The 24307-nt window shown below is 39.2% G+C and overlaps 1 protein-coding gene across 1 annotated transcript in view; it reads right to left on the bottom strand.

Annotated features, from left to right (window-relative positions):
* The window catches only part of LOC126176445 (uncharacterized), a 155578-nt gene that overhangs the window by 89143 nt on the left and 42128 nt on the right, over positions 1-24307 (bottom strand). The window contains exon 2 of the mRNA XM_049923601.1: positions 9690-9821. Within this exon, the coding sequence (XP_049779558.1) occupies positions 9690-9821 (132 nt within the window). The remainder of the gene's footprint in view (positions 1-9689; positions 9822-24307) is intronic.

Genomic DNA, 24307 nt, shown 5'->3' with positions numbered 1-24307 from the left:
CTGAAAGCATCCCCCAGGCTGTGGCTAAGCCATGATTCGGCAATATCCTTTTTTCCAGGAGTACTAATTCTGCATGGTTTGCTAAAGAGCTTCTGTGAAGTTTGGAAGGAAGGGGATGAGGTACTGGCAGAATTGAAGCTGTGAGGATAAGTTGTGAGTTGTGCTTGGGTAGCTCAGTCAGTAGAGCACTTGCCCGTGAAAGGTGAAGGTCCCAGGTTTGAGTCTCGGTCTGGCACACAGTTTTAATCTGCTAGGAATTTCATATTAGTACACACTCCACTGCAGAGTGAAAATCTCATTCTGGAAACATCCCCCCAAGCTGTGGCTAAGCAATGTTTCCACAATATTCTTTCTTCCAGGAGAGCTAGTTCTGCAAGGTTCACAGAAAAGCTTTTGTGAAGTTTGGAAGGTAGGAGATGAGGTACTGACAGAATTGAAGCTGTAAGGATGGGTCATGAGTCATGGTTGGGTAACTCAGTCTGCAGAGCACATGCCAGTGAAAGGGAAAAGTTCCGAGTTCGAGTCTCAGTCCGGCACACAATTTTAATCTGCCAAGAAGTTTCATTACTGTGCACACACTGCTGCAGAATGGAAATTTCATTCTAGAAACACCCTCAGTCTGTGGCTAAGCAATGTTTCCGTAATATCCTTTTCTCCAGGAATGGTAGTTCTGCAAGGTTCGCAGAATAGCTTCTATGAATTTAAGAAGTTAGGAGATGAGGTATTGGCAGAATTGAAGCTGTGAGGATGGGTCATGAGTTGTGCTTGGGTAGCTCAGTCAGTAGAGCACTTTCCTGTGAAAGGCAGAGGTCCTAAATTTGAGTCTCGGTCTGGGACACCGTTTTAATCTGCTAGTTTCAGTTCATCATCATTTCTCACCATAACATAATTCTACAAAGAGTACCTTTAAAAATGTTGAAAGTAGTTAAAGAACAGTATTCATTCAGCTGAGAATTTTATGCATTAGCTACTCATTCATTTTCTTGTTCAGAATTTTGGCCTTAATGTGCACTTTCCCCAAGAACATTCAGTAATGGAGCACTTTTCTCACAAATTACAGTGCACTAACCCCAGTATGAATTTTGCGGAGATTACAAGGCCTAAGTCTCAAACACAAAGAAAGTTGTTAAAAGGATAATGCATTTGCTAAACTACACTATCAATGCTATTTCCTTATGTTCTCAAAACTGAAAAAAATGCAAACAATCCTGTGAATATGATAGGTTAGAGAGACATGCTGGAACTCAGCAGCCATGCTGTGATGGAATGCATGAGTAGGAATGCTTCTGGAAATACTACGCCTGACACCAGTGCACTCTAACTAAGTCAGAACAAAACACTTATAGTTCACTATATGATCATGTGATGCTAGCTCTGTATGAAACATTTCAGAGGAACTATGAACTAATTGTGCACTTGTTCCAAAAGTGCATTTATGCCACCTTATCTTACCAGACTGTAATTTCCCAATTCACTAATCACTAGTGTGTCACATAATTCAAAGTTAGTGGTGTTTAATGCCCGGAAGTACACCATTAATCAATCACACTAAGAAAGCCTGAGAGATCACAGCATTCAAAGTGTTGTTCAGCACAATATCCTTTAACCTGGACTGTTTGGGAGTTAATGCCAGTTTTTTTTCTTTTTTTATATATAGGCACTAACCTTTTGAGCTACTGATTCTATAGTAGTAATGTATTAGTTTGTATCCATCTACATTTTTTTATTTTTTATTTTAAGTGCTTTACCTGATGATTTTATTTTAAGCTCAGCACATCTGCTGACAACCCACCCTATCATTTTTGTGTATAACAGTAGCAGCTCCTCCTTGCTAACATCCATCACTTTGTCCAAGCTGCAGTGCTTTGTTTTGTTAACAGTTGTTATGATGGCATCTACAATTATCTTGCAGCTTTGCCTTTTGGAAGAATTTACCATTAAAAATCCAAATTAAAAAACCTTGGAAAAACATAGGATTTCACTGGTATAGGAGGGGTACTGAATGCTCTGGTCAAACCGGATGCTTTTAGTAATTACACCTGTAAGAAGCCTCTTACCATAAACATTTAGATGCAGACTTTGTTATGTACATACAGTCGAGTGAAGTGTAATGATTCAGTCACACACATTGCTAATAATGTATGGTCTGTGATGACAAGGTTAGACAAATTGTAGTATGCACAGAGGCATTTAAGCAGTCACTATTCCTGTTCTTCATACACAAATGAAAACATAATATGGTTCAATGGGAAGTCCTTTGCCTTGTACTTCATCATGACTTTCAGAGGGCAGATTAAGTGTAGATATGGATGCTCTTATTCTCTATATGCACAAATGATGTGATGGAAGGGTGAGCAGCAATTTGCGGCTATTTGATGATGATGCTGTAGTATTTGGGAATATGTCATTGTTGAGTGACTATAGAAGGATACAAGATGATTTAGGCAAAAATTTTTAGTTGTTGTGATGAATGGCAGTTTGCTCTAAATATAGAAAAATGTAATTTAATTCACATGAATTATAAATACAGCCTCATAATGTCCAAATGCAGCATTAGAAGTGTGCTGCTTGAGACAGTAACACTGATTAAATATCTTGGGATAATGTTGCAAAGTGATATGAAATGGAACACGAATGTAAGAATATTAGAAGGGAAGGTGAGTGGTTAACTTTGGTTTATTGGGAGAATTTTACGAAAGTATGGTTCACCTGTAAAGAAGACAAAGTATAGAATACTACTGGGACTCATTCGTGAGTACTGCTTGAGTGTTTGGGATACTTACATGACCAGATTGAAAGAAGACATTGAAGCAATTCAGAGTCAGGCTGCTAGATGCATTACCGGTAGATTCAATCAACACATAAGCATTTTGGAGATGCTTCGTGAACTGAAGTGAATGTGCTGGCGTATGCCTTTGCCAGCACACCAGTTGGCATTAGGAAACATTGCATAGATTCAGGAATCAGTACATGTTATTTGATTGTTGTTAACCAAGAAGTTTAGATTGGACATAATTGAAGTTAAGTTCTCATTTGGTTCCTCTAATAAAGCGTATTTTAACCACGTGTGCCTTTTGTGTTGTAGTGAGAAGAAACAGGCCGCCCACCTATCATACTGCCCTCTCCTCATCCAGCCAAGAACCACAAAACATTGCAAGAGGGCACAGCCACAACAAGTGGTGACAAGTCTGATCAACACATTTTTCTAGGTTGCTGCAAGGGAGCTGTCATTACAGTGCTTCTATTTGTTCATTTGTTCTTGTTGTTGCTTGTATTACAGGAGGGGAGCTGCAGAACTAATATATTTATCTTTTCAGTGGCTTTTCACACTGCTTTTCTATTTGTCTTTTCAAATGGTTCAAATGGCTCTGAGCACTATGGGACTTAACATCTGAGATCATCAGTCCCCTAGAACTTAGAACTACTTAAACCAAACTAACCTAAGGATATCACACACATCCAGGCCTGATGCAGGATTTGAACCTGCGACCGTTTTGCTGTAATTTATTAACATTAGAACTGCTACCTACCCCTTCCACCCCCTGGCACTGCATCTAAGCTACAGACTGCTCCTGCTCTGGAACTAAATCAGATTTTTCAGTTTCAGAACCAGCAATACACCACATTGCTGTCTACTGTACAGCAGTTTCTTACTGCACAAACTGTGTTGGCTGCCCAACCAACCAACCATCTGATCCAACAAGTGTCACCAAACAACATTCCACCGTTTCACCACTGCAATGAAAAAGAAGAGGAATGGCTTGGATGTACATCCCAGAAACCCCTGTGTTTCACTTACTTCAAAAGCTCTTCCCTACATTGTCTTCCAATCCACTCTCCTGTTATGAAGTAGTAGGTACATTAAGTCAGTATTATGAACAGCAGTTTCAGGTCACATGAGCCATATTTCAGTTCTTTCACCTTAAGAAAAAGCCGGCACAGATGTACCATCAGTGGTATACTGACTTATGGGATCTCATTAGGAAGTGTAAATTCAAGTGTAATTGTGGCAACTTTTAGAGTGACATGTTGTGATCATCTGCAACTTGTGGTCTAGTGGCTAGTATTGCTGCCTCTGGATCATGGGGTCCCATGTTCAATTCCTGGCCAGGTTGGAGATTTTCCCTGCCTAGGGACTGGGTATTTGTGTTGTCCTCTTCCTTTCATCATCATCATCATTCATGATTGTGGCTAGATTGGACTGCATTGGAGTGTGAAAAAATTGGGACATTGTACAGGTGCTGATGAACATGCAGTTGAACCCCCCATAAACCAAACATCATCATCACGCAATCACATACAATGTCCCTGATAGCAGAATTAGAGAACAGATTCTCAAGTACTCAGATCCTTCACTACATAGTGTTGCAAATATTAGAACAATTTGATTACGGTGCCATAGCCACCAATAAATTTGATCAGGTCATGATTTGTTGGGTCGAGTCACCTCTTGCCAGAGACCGTCCCACTCAGCTGCCACAATGGGCATGCACACAGATGCACACACAGCCTATTAAACAAGTATCCAGGCCTGTAAATCTAGTGAAGTCATGCCCTCGCTGTTTTGCTTGGCACAAGCGGCAAGATTGCCTGTCACGCAAAGCGACATGTTACTCATGTGGAAAGAAAGGCCTTGTCCAGGCAGTTTGCTTGCAATGGTAAATGAATGTCAGTTCTGCCCACTCTCACAACAATAGGTCTCATGCAAATTCTGTGAATGCAGTGTTTTCAAAACCAACTACAGGTACTAGCAGTAATTCAAGTAAGATTGTGCCTCATCTTGCCCTAGTGCAGTGTTCGCTATTCCAACAAACTATTTGTAACATTACAAATTTCTGGCTGTCGTGTTGACTTTCAATTGGACACAGGTGCTTCTGTAACTTTGCTTAATCATGCCACTATGAACAGTTAGGCTCACCAGTTAGGCTCACCACACCTGTCAGAATCTTGCACGCTCCTCGCTGCATACAATGGACAAGAAATCCCAGTACTTGGACAGTGCAGTTTGCCTGCCACTTGCAAACCTCACACTATGACAATGAAATTTACTGTGTTGCAATCAAGAGACAGTGAAAATATTTTTGGCTTCAGTTCGTTTGACTTGTTTGGCTTTAGCATCCATGACAATGTACTTTCAGTGACTGCTTTTAATCCAAAACTACCTTGATCATATTGTCATCTCAGGTTGTTATTTATTTTATTTATTTATTTATTGCATTTGTGTTCTGTAGACCCATCAGCCATTTACATAGCTTTGCTTAAGGAATTTCCTGAACTCTTTTCTGGTGGACTTTGGAAAGTTAATAATTTTATAGTGCACATTACCTTGAAAGACGATGCACAGCCTAAGTTTTTCCGAGATCAGCCTGTTCCCATTGCTTTACGAGACAAAGTGAATTAAAAGAATTGCAAGACAATGGTGTGAATGCTCCAATACACGCTAGTTAGTTGTCAGTGGGCAAGTCCATTGGTTTTGAGGCTCGTCCCTTCTGGTCGAATTCACATTCATGTTGTCTTCAAAAGTACAGACTATAATTGACACTTATCTATTGCCTTACACTGAGGAACTTATGGACGGGCTTGGTGCTGGCCATAACTTTTCTAAGATAGATTTGCATGATGCTTATTTGCAAATACCACTAGATGAAGAATCACTGAAAGTGTTTGTTGTTAATAAACATTTAGGCCTGTTCAAGTATTTGTGTATGCCCTTTGGCAGTGCCTGTGCACCCACCATTTTTCAATGTTACTTGGAACAGCTGACTGCTCAAGTGCCATTCTGTTCAAACTACCTTGATGATATTGTCATCTCAGATTGTTATTTATTTAATTTATTTATTTATTTCATTTGTGTTCTGTAGACCCATTAGCAATAAATCGCTTGGGTGCAGAACATGTCATTTACATAGATTTGAAATATTTGTTTATAATAATAGGTTGTACAATGAATTATATATTGTACACCAGAGGAACACATTGCCAATTTGCATACTCTTTTTCAGATGTTGTCAGATGTAGGACTCAAGTGTGATCTTGAAAAGTGTGGGTTTTTTTTTCAGACAGAACTACAGTTTGTAGGTCCTGTGATAAATAGTCAGGGTGCACCCCCTCAAATCTCATTTGCTTGTAATTCATGATCTGCCTGGTCCTCACAATGTTTCTGAACTGCAGTCAGTGATTGGCATGTTGACATACTACATTTGTTTCATTCAGAATGCTTCATAGATTGCGAATCCATTGTATCGCTTGCATCTGAAAATTGTGCCTTTCATGTAGACCAAAGAGTGGTGCAATGCATTTCAGAAACTCATTTCAGAAAAATGCCTTGCCCAGTGATAGATGTTTAGTAATTTTGATCCTATCAAAACAGTGATTTTGCAAGTAGATGCTTCCTCTTACGGAATCAGCGCTGTGCTTTTGCACAGAATTGGTGCACAAGAGGGACCTATTGCTTTTACCTCAAAGTTGTTAACTCAAACTCAGTGCAATTATTCACAAATTGAAAAAGAAGCTCTCGCTATTGTGTATGGTGTGACAAAATTCCATCACTATCTGTTTGGTCGCAAATCCTATTTAGTGACAGATCAGAAGCCTTTGCAGTCCTTGTTTCATCCGTCAAAACCAGTTCCTACACATACTGCTCAAAAATTGCAACATTGGGCTTTGCTTCTATCCCAGTATGAATGAGAAATTGTCTACAGACCTACAGCACAGCATGGTAACGCTGATGCCCTTTCTTGTCTTCCGATCAGCCCCAACGCTGATTTTGGTTCCTCTGATGCATCTTGTTGCCAGATCATTGTGCAGGTCTCTTAATAGCTGCAACCTTTTCCATTGAATTACTGAGAAATTGCACAGGCCATGGAAGCGGACCTTGATCTGAAGATTTTGTTGCATTACATTTGCACATGTCAGTCTCACTGACTGAACAGTATTGAGAACTCAGTAGTGTGTTGATATTTTGCTCATCAGCATAACCTTTCGGTACAACAAAGTGTAATTTAGTACATTCTGACAGTGAGCAACTGCATATGCTCATTCCCACAGTGTTGCAAAATAATGTGTTACAGCTGCTACACCTAGGACATTGGGACACTGTTCACACTTAACAGTTAACACACTGGCATTGTACTTGGCACAGGATGGACTCTCACACTGAACAGATGACATCACAGTATCGCGCATGCATGGAAAACCAATCCAGTCTACCACAGATCTTCTCAACTTGGCCTAAGACTCAATACCAGTGGCAATGAGTAAACACAGACTTTGCAGGACCATTCTGAAACACTCATTGGCTTGTAGTAGTAGACTCTTTTAGCAAGTTCCCATTTGCATTTCCTATGAACTCTACCACATCATGTAGCACAATTCAAGTGTTGTCCTCAATTTTTTGCATTGTAGAATTGCCTGAAGTCATTGTTACAGATAATGGACCTTAGTTCACGCCACATGACTTTGAACAGTTTTGTTACAAAATGGTGTTCATCACCTAACAAGTGCTCCGTTTCACCCCCAATCCCATTGAGAAGCAGGATGCTTTGTATGCATTTTTAAACAATGATGTCCAAGCTTCACGCCTTCCACACATGAGAATGGGCACTGCAACTCTTTCTCGCCTCCTATCGCTCCCACCCATACAACAGACCATCACAGGGGGAAATTCTACATGGCTGCTGCCATCAGACACTGCTTAACTTGCTCCACCTGCTGCACCATCTGGCACTGTCAATGGTCTGCAAGTATCACTTTGCACTGTTTGATCTTGTTCTTTGCAGGGTTTTGGTGTGACACCAGCACTGGGAGCAAGGTGAGATCCAGAAATGTATAGGCACATATATGTATCTAATTGCAGGTCCGGATGGTTTGCAGCTCTGTCATCAGAATCAAATTTGCATTTGTCATTTGCCCCATGATTCTGCTGCTTTCCTTCCCGCAGATTCACAGCCTCATATGACCATGTGGCCTTTGCAGCCAATCGCTGGTGTCACCACTGCACTACAGGACGAGCCAATGGACGTCACGCCCTCGCCTCTGCCGTCAGTGCTCTCCGACCCAATGGACCTGGACCCACTATCACCATCACTGCCACTGTCATTACTCCAGGAGACACCCTCAGGACTGAACACAAATCCTGGGCATTCTTTTTGAGAGGACGATCCTCTGCTCTTCCAAGCCACGTGGCAGAGTATGGCCATGAGTATGCCGTCCTCCACAACTACAGCTCCCGGCTCATCTCTACATCCAGCTCCCTGCCTCCCCCCTCCCCCCATCCCCATTTCGATTGTCATTCGCATCTCCAATACATGGCATCAGTGCAGCATTTTTTTTGGGAGGAGGGGGGGGGGGAGAGAGGGAGAGGAATGTGCTGGTGTATGCCTTCACCTGACATACACACTGAACTATGCCTATGACAAGAGAAGACCGAGAAATTACCACAGGCTACATGCCGATAATGCCACCTGAGCAGTGTGCAATAGGTTGCTGCTGATGGCTGAGCTCTCTCAATCTCAGTACCTCAGTACGTTGCATTGGGGCTCAGTTCACATTGCACCTCAATATGTCACACTGTGCTCTAGTCTTTCACAGTGATAGTCGTCACCTTGCACCTTAGCTAGCTGTGAGGGAATGTTATTCATTGTATATAGCTGTGATATGAACACGGACAAGATTCAAGAATTAGTAGATGTTATTTGATTGCTGTTAACCACAGAACTTCAGATTGCACACCACTGAAGTTAAGTACTCATTTGGTTCCTGTAATATAGTGTGGGAAACTGGCCACCTACTTATCATACCACACTCTCCTCATCCAAGGAACCAAAAAACATTAAAAGAGAACACAGCCACAACAATGGGAATCCCTGAAAGGAAGATGACATACTTCTTGTGAAACAATGTGGAGAAGATTTAGAGAAGTAGCATTTGAAGTTGACTGCAGAATTGTTCCACTCCAACCAACATACATTCTGAGTAAGGACCTTAAGGATAATATAAGAGAAATGCGGGTTAATACAGAGGAGTATACATAGTCATTTTTGCCTTGCTCTTTTTGTGAGTGGAACAGGAAAGGAAATGACTAATAGTGGCACAAGATACCCTCTGCCATAAATCACATGGTGGCTTGTGGAGTAGGTATGTAGATGCAGGTTTATGAATACCTTTCTCTCCTATACAATTCTCCAGCCATACATTAAAATGCTCCACAGAACACTTCATCCAGGGCTTATCATACTGCTCAAAGAATTATACAATGTCCTTACATGGACTCTGCCTGTGTCATTTCATATTTTACTTTTTCTAAAATTCTATGCTTGACAGGTCTATGTATAATGTAAGTAAATTACAGAAATAATAATTTTATATCCTAAAGATAAAGCTGTCTTCAGCCCAAGGTTGATTTGAATACCACAGTGATTTATTAGGCATCGTTCTATTGGTACTTTCCTTCAACCTTTGAATTGATGTACCCATCCACTTATGGGTGAGTGTACAATTTAACATGGAAAACTGAAACACAATGCATCTTGGAATTTTTCACCTAAAAAATCTTTGCCAATGGTGAAAGAAGCGAGAGAAAAAGAAAATTACTGGTAATACATATTGCATAAAAAGTAATATGAGTAATAAAGAATAAGAAACAAGAACAATAGTGATAACATTTGAAATTGTAATTAGTGATTCCTTACCAGTAGTACATCTTCCTTGTAACCTTCAGTACGGCAAATTGTTACAGCAGGGTAAGTCATGGTCTTGTTAAATGTTATACGTGAATGTGTAGAAACTGGAGGCTCAATCAGTCTGCCAAAGCATTCCATAAGCTGCAAGAAAACAATTATAATGTTAAACACTTACAGTGGAACATTGTTACTTTTCTCGTAATGTTAAACAAGTCTGGTGAATAAAAATAGTTAATTATTTTATAAATGGATGTATCAAACCTGTAATCTTAAATGAAAGTATAAAAAATCACAGTGAAGAATTATTAATTATTCAAAAATTATTACTATTTTTAATAAAGATGTACAGGACAGCACTGTCAACATTTCTCTCACCTGATGACATGTGCTATAACTGCACATGCCTATTGGGGGACTTATAATTTGTTTTGTCGATTTATGTATCTCATTTTCTGCAAGGAAGAAAATTGCTTGTAATGATGTGGCTTTCAGGAACAAACAAATTTACTTTTTTAAGAAATATAGCTCTTTGTGTTCTGTGAATGGAAAAAGCCAGGCATAATTTGGGAAAGAGGCCACTTTCAAATAATGCTGGCTGACTAAGAAACTTGGTGACATTATTACAAAACTAAACTACACTGTGTTAACTCAGTTTCTGAAGCCTTGCACTTAGGACATGTGGCACAGTCAGTAATATTACAAGAAAATTAACTTGATTTCTATTCTTTTGGAACAAGGCAAGGCATTTCTGTATAATATGTTCATCCACTTTGCGTCTTTGTCTGAAATTTGAATAGAGTTTTATATACTATTACTAAAATCTTTATTAGATTACTAGTACAAAAAATGAGGCTCTTTGCCAATTTAAATTTATTTTTAAAGCATACATTACTAACTAATTCTGTAAATGGTTTGTTTATGTCGATGTAAAGGTTATCAACTGTAAACTATATGGTGCAGTTCAGTTTTTGAGGGCACAAAACTTTGCACCTTGTGGCATTAACTGTAGGTTTGTCACAATATATGTCAAAGATGTTATTGATGTGACCATTTGTCACAAGTGTTGCCTAGTGTTCAAGAACAGAGAACAGTGAGATGTTATGGTGACTCTCCATCATTGTGAATGTACTTTAAGAAAAGGTAAATCTTGTCATTAAACAAAACATAAATCATTCTGACAATGAAGAGACCAGTTGCTGTTAAAAGATTCATAGATTATAAGGATATGGATACTTTGGAACATCAGTGCTGGCATGACTCCAATATAACATGAAAAAGCTGTCACATACATGGATAGGACTCCAAATACAAGCTGTATGTTGCTGTTATGTTCTGTCTAGCCAAGGTAGCAAGGAATACAAAAACACACATGCTGGATGAGAAGTAAAGCTCATCCCATTTGGTAAGTCTCTCCTGACCTGGGGTTTGGGTGACTTCTAAACTGTAACCCTTTCGCTAAACCTCTCCAGTCATTTTCCTTCACCACTCTTCCTCCCGCTTCAACTCTTCCACAAGGAAGAAGAAGCCACTGGCTCCAAAAGCTTCTGAAAGTTAAATTGTTTTGTGTGTGTGTTCCCCTGCCACCACTTGGAAAATAGATTTTTTTTATCTGTCTGTTTACATTATATTATCAATAATTGGTTGTTTTCATTGTTACATTTATTATTATTTGCACTATTAATTTTCTGTAATAATAGTGTCTGCAAATGATTATCACTGTCTTTCACAAATGGACAACACTTTTTTTAATACATTTGTATTTGGATGTTTATTAGGAGCTGCTACAGTCGCTGTCACTGCAAGAAGATAATAATCATTGACTCTAATTGATTGATTAGTTGATTTTTTATTGGTCAAGTTTTATCATACAGCACAAATTTTACACCTGATATTGGACAAGTCAAAGAAAATTTGCAGCGGTAGATGGTATTAGCTAATAGTAAGCAAATTAAAATTCATTACCTATTCTTATAATCTAATTTTTGAATAACTTTTTTGTTACATATTCAGAAATACCTTTACACAATAGAAACAGTGCTTTATGTGAAACGCCTTCAGTTTGGTTTTAAATGTTGGATATGCAGCAGTTTTTATTTCCTCTGGTGTCTTATTATGTAGTATTACACCAATGTTAATTATGCACTGCTGATAGGCTTTTATTTATGATATTTTTATGTATATTTGATTTCCATCTGGTACAACAATTGTGTACATTTTTGTTCTACAGTAGTCTGTCTGTTTTCAAGAGATAGTTTCTAGTGAACAAGATAGTTTCATACATGAATAAACTTGGAACATTCAGAACACCAAGCACAGTAAAATGAGATTTACTGAAATCCATCTCTTTAAGGCCACAAATTATTCTTAGAGCTCTTTTTTGAATTCTAAAAACCTTTACACTCTGAGCTGAATGCTCCCAGAAAATGACCCCGTATCAAAGCATAGTATGACAGCAATACTGTTGTTTTGCTTGTTGTTGACTTTAATATTCATAAACCATAGCACATGGATGAGAGTTCCCAAGACAAGTTATTTATATGTGTCCCATTTTAAAGCTTACTGAATCCACAGACCGAAAAATTTTGTGACACCTAAATTTTCTATGGGATCATTTTTTAATGATGCTTGAATAGACATTTCACTAGATAGAAAAAAAATAAATGAAAGTTGACGCACACAGTTATTCAGTATTTACAGTGAGTTTGTTTTTGGTGAACCACTTTATAAAGTCTTTTCATAGAACTTTCTGCTGTTGACTGCAAGGTTTCTGGGATGGATCCAGTAAGCAATATGCTGTTGCTATTGGCAGAGAGGGTAGTTTTTTGGGCACTCATTTATTCAACAAAGTCATCCACATAAGTAGAGAAGAGTAGTGGATCTAAGATTGAGCCCTGCAGTATGCCATATATTATTGGTAATTTTCTAGAAAGGAAGGAGTTGTTATTTGTTTTACTCTTAGTATCAAATTCTTACTGAAGTGACACCTCTGGATTTTTAGGTGCAAACACAACCAGCTCTGTGTACACCTTTACTCCTCATGTTTCTGATTTTTTGAGCAGATGCTATGGTATAGGATGTTTAAGGCTTTTGACAGGTCTATAAAAATACCTGCAGCTAATTTATGTTGATCAAGGGCTTTAAATGCACAGTCTAAGAATTTGAAAATTACTCTCTGTGTGCATTTAGACTTTTTAGAACCATGTTGTTGTATGGTAAGAGGACAATATTTATTTATAAACTTAACAACATCATTACAGAGTTTTTCCAGCATTTTTGAGGAGGAAGTTAAGTGTAACACAGGTTAGTAGTTTGATATTTTTTCAGAAGAACCTTCTTTTAGTAGTTGCTGAACTTCTGCTATTTTGAGAGTATCTGGAAAGACACCAGTTTCTAGAGAGAGGACGAAAATTTTTGCCAATGGTTTTGTTATGTGGTGAGCATATGCTTTTAATACAAAATCAGATACTTAAGCAACTCTGGGCGAAATGAAAGTGTTCTTTTGACACTCATTTACTTCCATGAAACATAATAATGCTAGTCATTCATAGAATTTATGCTTTCCAGAATAATTCCTAGAAAATTTGTAACTTTTATCATGATACTATAGCCTTCTCCTAGGATCAGCACCTATTCCTTGCTTGTGGGTTGACCTTATGAGAGCACTTTCTCTTTCCATTCTGGTAGGTACACCCCTTATAAAACATCCCTATTTTTTAGGCCACTGGTCATCCTATCTCCATGTAGGTACGCCTACCCTTTATACTTAGTGAATGCTGGGTACGCCCCCCTTATCCTTTCTGAGTAGGCCTCACAGTTCATTACACTAGTATACATTTCTCTGTATAACATAATTATCAGGAGAAAGAAAACTGGCATTCTACAGATCGGAGCGTGGAATGTCAGATCCCTTAATTGGGCAGGTAGGTTAGAAAATTTAAAAAGGGAAATGGATAGGTTAAAGTTAGATATAGTGGGAATTAGTGAAGTTCGGTGGCAGGAGGAACAAGACTTCTGGTCAGGTGACTACAGGGTTATAAACACAAAGTCAAATAGGGGTAATGCAGGAGTAGGTTTAATAATGAATAGGAAAATAGGAATGCGGGTAAGTTACTACAAACAGCATAGTGAACGCATTATTGTGGCCAAGATTGATACGAAGCCCACACCTACTACAGTAGTACAAGTTTATATGCCAACTAGCTCTGCAGATGACGAAGAAATTAAAGAAATGTATGATGAAATAAAAGAAATTATTCAGATAGTGAAGGGAGACGAAAATTTAATAGTCATGGGTGACTGGAATTCGAGTGTAGGAAAAGGGAGAGAAGGAGACGTAGTAGGTGAACATGGATTGGGGCTAAGAAATGAAAGAGGAAGCCGCCTGGTAGAATTTTGCACAGAGCACAACTTAATCATAGCTAACACTTGGTTTAAGAATCATGATAGAAGGTTGTATACATGGAAGAGCCCTGGAGATACTAAAAGGTATCAGATAGATTATATAATGGTAAGACAGAGATTTAGGAACCAGGTTTTAAATTGTAAGACATTTACAGGGGCAGATGTGGACTCTGACCACACACTATTGGTTATGACCTGTAGATTAAAACTGAAGAAACTGCAAAAAGATGGGAATATAAGGAGATGGGACCTGGATAAACTGAAAGAACCAGAGGTTGTACAGAGTTTCAGGGAGAGCATAAGGGAACAATTGACAGGAATGGGGGAAAGAAATACAGTAAAAGAAGAATGGGTAGCTTTGAGGGATGAAGTAGTGAAGGCAGCAGAGGATCAAGTAGGTAAAAAGATGAGGGCTAGTAGAAATCCTTGGGTAACAGAAGAAATATTGAATTTAATTGATGAAAGGAGAAAATATAAAAATGCAGTAAATGAAGCAGGCAAAAAGGAATACAAACGTCTCAAAAATGAGACTGACAGGAAGTGAAAAATGGCTAAGCAGGGATGGCTAGAGGACAAATGTAAGGATGTAGAGGTTTATCTCACTAGGGGTAAGATAGATACTGCCTACAGGAAAATTAAAGAGACCTTTGGAGATAAGAGAACCACTTGTATGAACATCAAGAGCTCAGATGGAAACCCAGTTCTAAGCAAAGAAGGAAAAGCAGAAACGTGGAAGGAGTATATAGAGGGTCTATATAGGGGTGATGTACTTGAGGATAATATTATGGAAATGGGAGAGGATGTAGATGAAGATGAAATGGGGGATACGATACTGCGTGAAGAGTTTGACAGAGCACTGAAAGACCTGAGTCGGAACAAGGCCCCCGGAGTAGACAACATTCCATTGGAACTACTAATGGCCTTGGGAGAGCCAGTCCTGTCAAAACTCTACCATCTGGTGAGCAAGATGTATGAGACAGGCGAAATACCCTCAGACTTCAAGAAGAATATAATAATTCCAATCCCAAAGAAAGCAGGTGTTGACAGATGTGAAAATTACCTAACTATCAGTTTAATAAGTCACAGCTGCAAAATACTAACAAAAATTCTTTACAGATGAATGGAAAAACTAGTAGAAGCTGACCTCGGGAAAGATCAGTTTGGATTCTGTAGAAACACTGGAACACGTGAGGCAATACTGACCTTACGACTTATCTTAGAAGAAAGATTAAGGAAAGGCAAACCGTTTCTAGCATTTGTAGACTTAGAGAAAGCTTTTGACAATGTTGACTGGAATACTGTCTTTCAAATTCTAAAGGTGGCAGGGGTAAAATACAGGGATCGAAAGGCTATTTACAATTTGTACAGAAACCAGGTGGCAGTTATAAGAGTCGAGGGGCATGAAAGGGAAGCAGTGGTTGGGAAGGGAGTAAGACAGGGTTGTAGCCTCTCCCCGATGTTATTCAATCTGTATATTGAGCAAGCAGTAAAGGAAATAAAAGAAAAATTCGGAGTAGGTATTAAAATCCATGGAGAAGAAATAAAAAGGTTGAGGTTCGCCGATGACATTGTAATTCTATCAGAGACAGATGGACTTGGAAGAGCAGTTGAATGGAATGGACAGTGTCTTGAAAGGAGGATATAAGATGAACATCAACAAAAGCAAAACGAGGATAATGGAATGTAGTCGAATTAAGTCAGGTGATGCTGAGGGAATTAGATTAGGATATGAGACACTTAAAGTTGTAAAGGAGTTTTGCTATTTGGGGAGCAAAATAACTGATGATGGTCGAAGTGGAGAGGATATACAATGTAGACTGGCAATGGCAAGGAAAACGTTTCTGAAGAAGAGAAATTTGTTAACATCGAGTATAGTTTTAAGTGTCAAGAAGTCATTTCTGAAAGTATTTGTATGGAGTGTAGCCATGTATGGAAGTGAAACATGGACGATAAATAGTTTGGGCAAGAAGAGAATAGAAGCTTTCAAAATGTGGCGCTACAGAAGAATGCTGAAGATTAGATGGGTAGATCACATAACTAATGAGGAAGTATTGAATAGGATTGGGGAGAAGAGAAGTTTGTGGCACAACTTGACCAGAAGAAGGGATCGGTTGGTAGGACATGTTCTGAGGCATCAAGGGATCACCAATTTAGTATTGGAGGGCAGTGTGGATGGTAAAAATCATAGAGGGAGACCAAGAGATGAATACACTAAGCAGATTCAGAAGGATGTAGGCTGCAGTAGGTACTGGGAGATGAAGAAGCTTGCACAGGATAGAGTAGCATGGAGAGCTGCATCAAACCAGTCTCAGGACTGAAGACCACAACAACAACAACAACATAATTAAGTACTTTCTGGTAAAGATATAAATCTATCTTGTTGTTGTTGTGGTCTTCAGTCCTGAGACTGGTTTGATGCAGGTCTCCATGCTACTCTATCCTGTGCAAGCTTCTTCATCTCCCAGTATCTACTGCAACCTACATCCTTTTGAATCTGTTTAGTGTATTCATCTCTTGGTCTCCCTCTACGATTTTTACCCTCCATGCTGCCATCCAATACTAAATTAGTGACCCCTTGATGCCTCAAAACATGTCCTACCAAGCGATCCCTTCTTCTAGTCAAGTTGTGCCATAAACTCCTCTTCTCCCCAATCCTATTCAATACGTCCTCATTAGTTATGTGATCTACCCATCTAATCTTCAGCATTCTTCTGTAGCACCACATTTCGAAAGCTTCTATTCTCTTCTTGTCCATACTATTTATCGTCCATGTTTCACTTCCATGCATGGCTACACTCCATACAAATACTTTTAGAAATGACTTCCTGATGCTTAAATCTATACTCAATGTTAACAAATTTCTCTTCTTCAGAAAAGCTTTCCTTGCCATTGCCAGAAGCTTCACATTTATTCATTAATACATCATTTACTCCCCAGAGTCCTCCTCTACTCATCAGCTTCTATACTTTCAATAAATACTATGTCAACATATACTATTCATGTCCCACTATCCTTCAATTCATTATTTGTTTATTTATTTATTTATATCCCATAAATCCAATACTGCGAGGCATTCACATGGATGTAGGACGTGTCAGAATTATTACAAATAATACAAAAGGAATACATAAAAGTACCTCTTTCAAGAGGATATCTGGTATAAGACAACATACACATTAATAGGTATAGAAAAAATTACATTAAAAATATGGTACATCTTAATACTAAATGAAAGACAAAGTAATGTTAACAGTGACTGTGAGTATCGTAATGCACAATAGCACATCAAATTAGTAAATGAAAAAATCAATTACAGTTAACTCTACTGAAATATTCTACCAAATAGAAGGAATTATCTAATAAATACTGTTTGAGCTGTTGTTTAAATTTGGGAAGTTCGTGGATAAGTAACTTCAGTGATCATGGGAGAGCACCTTTCAGCTCATGTAATGTACTCCTTTTTGTACAATAGTAAGGTTTTTTGATTCATAATGGAGGTCCATCTTCCTCCTGGTATTGTGGGTATGGTATGAATCATTGGTTTTGTACGATTGTCCGTTTTTACCAATGAAACATAACAGAGAGTAGATATATTTGCATGCAGTTGTCAGTATCCCTACTTTTCTGAAAAGGTTCCTACAAAAATGTCTAGGTTGGACTCTGCTTATTATTCTAATAACTCTCTTTTGGGCAATGAATATTTTTTTGGAAGGTGTATTGCTGTTTTGACACTACTTATTGTGTTGGGGGTAGGAAATGTTTTGCCCACTTGTAGATGTATTCCTGTTTTTGTTTTCTCTTCATACTTGGCAAAGATTAGGATTTTGTTTCTTAATGAACTTATTTGGGAATCATTCATTATCCATGCTATTACTTCCCCTGTTATACTCTGGCATATGTTCATTTCTTTCTTTTTTCAGCGTATCTAACTCCTCTACAAAAGTTAATTAATCATTAACCTTCCTCTAGCCTTTATACCACACTTCCTTTCGTACATAACATGGTAACCTTTGTGCCAACATTTTGAATAAATTGGACTCATCTATTGGCTTATCTAAGTATTTAGAATGATTCAGGTGCCATTATACACTCCTGGAAATTGAAATAAGAACACCGTGAATTCATTGTCCCAGGAAGGGGAAACTTTATTGACACGTTCCTGGGGTCAGATACATCACATGATCACACTGACAGAACCACAGGCACATAGACACAGGCAACAGAGCATGCACAATATCGGCACTAGTACAGTGTATATCCACCTTTTGCAGCAATGCAGGCTGCTATTCTCCCATGGAGACGATCGGAGAGATGCTGGATGTAGTCCTGTGGAACGGCTTGCCATGCCATTTCCACCTGGCGCCTCAGTGGGACCAGCGTTCGTGCTGGACGATAAGACTGCGTGAGACGACGCTTCATCCAGTTCCAAACATGCTCAATGGGGGACAGATCCGGAGATCTTGCTGGCCAGGGTAGTTGACTTACACCTTCTAGAGCACGTTGGGTGGCACGGGATACATGCGGACGTGCATTGTCCTGTTGGAACAGCAAGTTCCCTTGCCGGTCTAGGAATGGTAGAACGATGGGTTCGATGACGGTTTGGATGTACCGTGCATTATTCAGTGTCCCCTCGACGATCACCAGTGGTGTACGGCCAGTGTAGGAGATCGCTCCCCACGCCATGATGCCGGGTGTTGGCCCTGTGTGCCTCGGTCGTATGCAGTCCTGATTGTGGCGCTCACCTGCACGGTGCCAAACACGCATACGACCATCATTGGCACCAAGGCAGAAGCGACTCTCATCGCTGAAGACGACACGTCTCCATTCGTCCCTCCATTCACACCTGTCGCGACACCACTGGAGGCGGGCTGCACGATGTTGGGGCGTGAGCGGAAGATGGCCTAACGGTGTGCGGGACCGTAGCCCAGCTTCATGGAGACGGTTGTGAATGGTCCTCGCCAATACCCCAGGAGCAACAGTGTCCCTAATTTGCTGGGAAGTGGCGGTGCGGTCCCCTACGGCACTGCGTAGGATCCTACGGTCTTGGCGTGCATCCGTGCGTTGCTGCAGTCCGGTCCCAGGTCGACGGGCACATGCACCTTCCGCCGACCACTGGCGACAACATCGATGTACTGTGAAGACCTCACGCCCCACGTGTTGAGCAATTTGGCGGTACGTCCACCCGGCCTCCCGCATGCCCACTATACGCCCTCGCTCAAAGTCCGTCAACTGCACATACGGTTCACGTCCACGCTGTCGCAGCATGCTACCAGTGTTAAAGACTGCGATGGAGCTCCGTATGCCATGGCAAACTGGCTGACACTGACGGCGGCGGTGCACAAATGCTGCGCAGCTAGCGCCATTCGACGGCCAACACCGCGGTTCCTGGTGTGTCCGCTGTGCCGTGCGTGTGATCATTGCTTGTACAGCCCTCTCGCAGTGTCCGGAGCAAGTATGGTGGGTCTGACACACCGGTGTCAATGTGTTCTTTTTTCCATTTCCAGGAGTGTATATACTTCTTAAAACTTCTCCAAGAGTTATTATAGTATTTTGGGTCTAATAACTGTAATGTCAATTTCTCTTGTGTGCTCTTAGAGCAATATTTTCTCCTAAATTTCTCCTTAAAATCATCCTAAGATGAAAAATCCTCAGAATGAGCAGTACCCCATTCTATAGCACCACCTATCAAATAACTCAATGCAAAATCTTATTTTTTGCTATCCTCCCAGGTTCTTGTTACAAATCTAGAAAATACTATCAAAAACAGGAGGGATGTACTGCTCCACCAGGTTTGAATTTTGGAAATTGCTTTGATAAATTCATATTAATTCCTGATTGTAACTCCTCTAATAAACTCATACAGCTATAATTGGTGGAGACTTCAATCTACCCTCGATTTGTTGGCAAAAATGCATGTTCAAAACTGGTGGTAGACAGAAAACATCTTCCAAAATTGCACTAAATGCTTTCTCTGAGAATTACTTTGAATGATTAGTTCATGAGCCAATGTGAATTGTAAATGGTTGCAAAAAAACACTTTACCTCTTAGCCACAAATAATCCTGATCTAATAGAGAGCGTCATGATGGTTACAGGGATTAGTGAACACAAGGTCATTGTATCAAGGCTCAAAAGCATATCAACCAAAACCACTAAAAATAAGCATAAAATATATCTATTTAAAACAGCAGATAAAAATTCACTTGAATCCTTCCTAAGAGAGAGTCTCCATTCCTTACAAGCTAATTATGTGAGTGCAGACCAGATATGGCTCAAATTCAAAGATACAGTATTGACAGCAATAGATAGATTCATACTGCATAAGTTACTAAGAGACAGGACTGATCCACCATGGTACACAAAACATGTCAGAACACTGTTGCAGAAGCAACGAAAAAAGGATGCCAAATTCAGAGGAACGCAAAATCCCCAAGCCTGGCTAAGTTTCACGGGAGCTCGAAATTTAGAGCGGATGTCAATGCGAGATGCTTTTAATAGTTTCCACAATGAAACATTCTCACAAAATATGGTAGAAAACTCAAAGAGCTCCTCATTGTATGTAAAGTACACCAGTGGCAAAAAACAGTCAATACCGTCACTCCATGATAGCGATGGAATTGTTACCGATGATGGTGCCACTAAAGCAGAGTTACTAAATACAGTTTTCTGTAATACCTTCATGAAAGAAGATGAAGTAAATATTCCAGAATTCGAAACCAGAACAGCTGTTAGCATGAGCGAAATAAAAGTAGATATCTTAGGTGTTGCCAAACAACTCAAATCACTTAAGAAAGGCAAGTCTTCCATCCCAGATGGTATACCAATCAGCTTCCTTTCAGAGTATGCAGACACAATAGCACCTTTCTTAGCAATTATATACAACTGCTCAATTGAAAAAAGGTCTGTTCCTAAAAACTGGAAAGTAGCACAGGTCACACCAATATTCAAGAAAGGAAATAGGAGTAACCCATTGAATCACAGACCCATATCACTGACCTCAATTTGCAGTAGGATTGTGGAGTGTATGCTGTAGTCAAACATTATTAATCACCTTGAAGAAAATGACTTATTGATACATAACCAACTTAGATTCAGAAAATATCATTCTTGTGCAAGACAGCTAGCTCTTTATTCCCATGAAGTGATGAGTGCCGTTGACTAGGGATCTTAGATCGATTCCATATTTCTAGATTTCCAAAAGGCTTTTGATACCATTCCTCACAAGCAACTATTAATCAAATTGCATGCATATGGAGTATTGTCTCAGTTGTGTGAATGGATTCGTGATTTCATCTCACAGAGGTCACAGTTCGTAGTGATGGATGGTAAATCATCGAGTAGAACAGAAGTGATATCTGGCATTCTGCAAGGTAGTGTCATAAGCCCTCTACTGTTCCTGATTTACATAAATGATCTAGGTGATAATCTGAGCAGCCACCTTAGATTGTTTGCAGATGATGCTGTAATTTACCGTCTAGTAAAATCATCAGACGATCAGTTCCAATTACAAAATGATCTAGATGAGAATTTCTCTATGGTGTGAAAAGTGGCAATTGGCACTAAACAAAGAAAAGTGTGAGGTCATCCACATAGGTGCTAAAAAAAAAATCTGATAAATTTTGGGTATACATTAAATCGCACAAATATAAGGGCTGTCAATTTGACTAAATACCTAGGAATTACAATTACGAGCAACTTAAATTGGAAAGACCACATAGATAATATTGTGGGGAAGGTGAAACAAAGACTGTGCTTTGCTGGCAGAACATCTAGAAGATGCAACAATCCCACTACAGAGACAGCCTACATTACACTTGTCCATCCTCTGCTGGAATATTGCTGCACGGTGTGGGATACTTACCAGGTAGGACTGATGGACATCAAAAAAGTGCAAAGAAGGGTAGCCCGTATTGTGTTATCACACAATAGGGGTGAGGGTGTCACTGATATGATACACAAGTTGGGGTGACAGTCACTGAAACAAAGGCAGTTTTCTTTGTAGCGAGATCTATTTACAAAATTTCAATCACCAACTTTCTCTTCCGAATGTGACAATATTTTGTTGATACCCACCTACGTAGGGAGAAATGATCATCATAATAAAATAAGAGAAATCAGAGCTCAAACAGAAATATTTAGGTGTTCCTTTTTCCCATGCGACATTCAAGAGTGAAATGGTAGAGAAGTAGTATGAAAATGGTTCAATGAACCCTCTGCCAAGCACTTAAGTGTGAATTGCAGAGTAACTATATAGATATAGATGTAGATGTAAATGTACTCAGTAACCCACTGTTATTTACACCTGCCTTCTTATGGATTTCCTGCTTAGAATTCTCAATAGCCTCCCATAGCCTCATAGTTCTTTTTTTGTGTTCTTGAGCACCTTCCTTAAGAAGAGTGTTAGTATTAAGTGATTCTACTTTCTCTTGTATGGTAGGATTTACAAATTAATGTAATTGTTTCTATAAATTCTTTGCATTGTTCTAAAATGGTTACATGTTCATTTGCTCTGAGATTTGCTCTTTAATGGCAAATTGACCTACATGGTTAATTTTATCATGTAATTCTTTGAATTGCTCTTTTACTTCCTTGCAAACTAAATTGCACTGATTATTGATCTCATCCTTCAACTCCTGGCACAAATGGATCAAAGTACTTGCAATGTTAGTTAATTTAGTTTCTATTTCCTGTTTGATGTGTTCTGTTATCACTAAGCAATAAAATTATTTGGATAAGAAATATTATACAATTAAAACCATACAAGGTTGGAACCAAAATTGGTAAATGAGTTCTGTCATTACAAAAGAGTAGTAACCTAATATTAATGGATATAAGCAATGTTGTAGGATCAAAGTAGACTCTCAGGGAGAAGCATTATCCTTATGCCTCAAGAGTGTGTTGAACTCTCAGACTGTAGCCATGTGGTTCATATTTCAAAAATTTCAATTTCCAGTACCTCATTATTCTTTGTTCTTTCATTCTCTTATATACAAGACACACTTTTTAGTTTCTTCATATAGTAATAACACACCCAATCATGTTGAATCTACTTTGTTTTCCCAACACCATGAAAAGGGTAAGAATTAATATAACTGAGGAACCATTCGCTGCTATGAACCAAATCACATGAATTTCGCAACTACCTGATTCACAAAAATATTTATAAGTCTTATGTTTTCTGGAAGCATTTGTAAGGACATGCAGAAGAGAAATAGTGAGTAAACTGTTGGAACAAACAAACAATTTCTACACGAGAGGGTGACAGTTGTCAATTGAGTGTCATATTTATATTCCAGATTACAAATGTTGCTCATTGTGACAACCATCTGTATCCATAACAGTGTGGACCTGCACTAGAGATTGTGCACAGCACTTTTTGAACCATGGATTGTGGAATGTTCAGCTGTCATGACACAGCTCATACACTGCTTGAAGATTGCACATGGTATCCAGTAACATCTTCAACAATTTGTGGCACAATTGGCTATTGGCCTTTCCCAGGGGCAGTTCCCAAATTGCCAGTTAATTTAAACTTCTGAATCATGTTTTTCAGCTGCATTGTGGAAGTAGGACCTCTCTGTGTTACTTTAATGTGTCAATACTCACAAAGAGCAGCAGCCCTATTGTTGTTGTTTTGGTACATATTTGTGAGTAAACCCCTGTTCGCCTTGTCCACATTCATGTTGACTGTTTGCAACTGTAATGCACACTGCTGCTTGTGTTTCAGCTTTGTGTCCCCAGGCTAGTACCGGTACCTAACAGCAAGTCATGACACTAACATTAAGAACAATGCAAATCCTGCAGTGAAAAGTTTGAACATAATTCCTATTTAGTTGGCTTTCCATACAGTAAATAGTTTTCTGTCTACACTTACTCAAGTAGCACAAGTTCAATTATAACCACTCTGTATACCAGCTGGAAAATGCTCCTGTGGGAACACAAAAATAACAGATACACTCCTCTTTAAAAGAGACCAGCAGAAAATTGAGGAACCAGCTGCCTCAATCCTTGTTCCATTTTCCTAAATCATTTTCTCCTCATCTCTCTTTGTAGTGAAGCCTTCATAATCAGCATCTCCCTCTCACTTCCACTGTCTATATATGTCTCTCTATGACTGTCTCCTTTTTCTCCTACTGGCACTGTATCCTATCTCTCTCCCTCACTGTTACTGTCTTTCTCCCCTTCTCTTGCTCTTCTTTGCCACTGTCTCCTTCTTTGCCACATTTA

This window comes from Schistocerca cancellata, chromosome 3 (assembly GCF_023864275.1).
Source record: "Schistocerca cancellata isolate TAMUIC-IGC-003103 chromosome 3, iqSchCanc2.1, whole genome shotgun sequence".
Classification (NCBI taxonomy): domain Eukaryota; kingdom Metazoa; phylum Arthropoda; class Insecta; order Orthoptera; family Acrididae; genus Schistocerca; species Schistocerca cancellata.
This window is presented reverse-complemented; position numbering and strand designations above follow the sequence as displayed.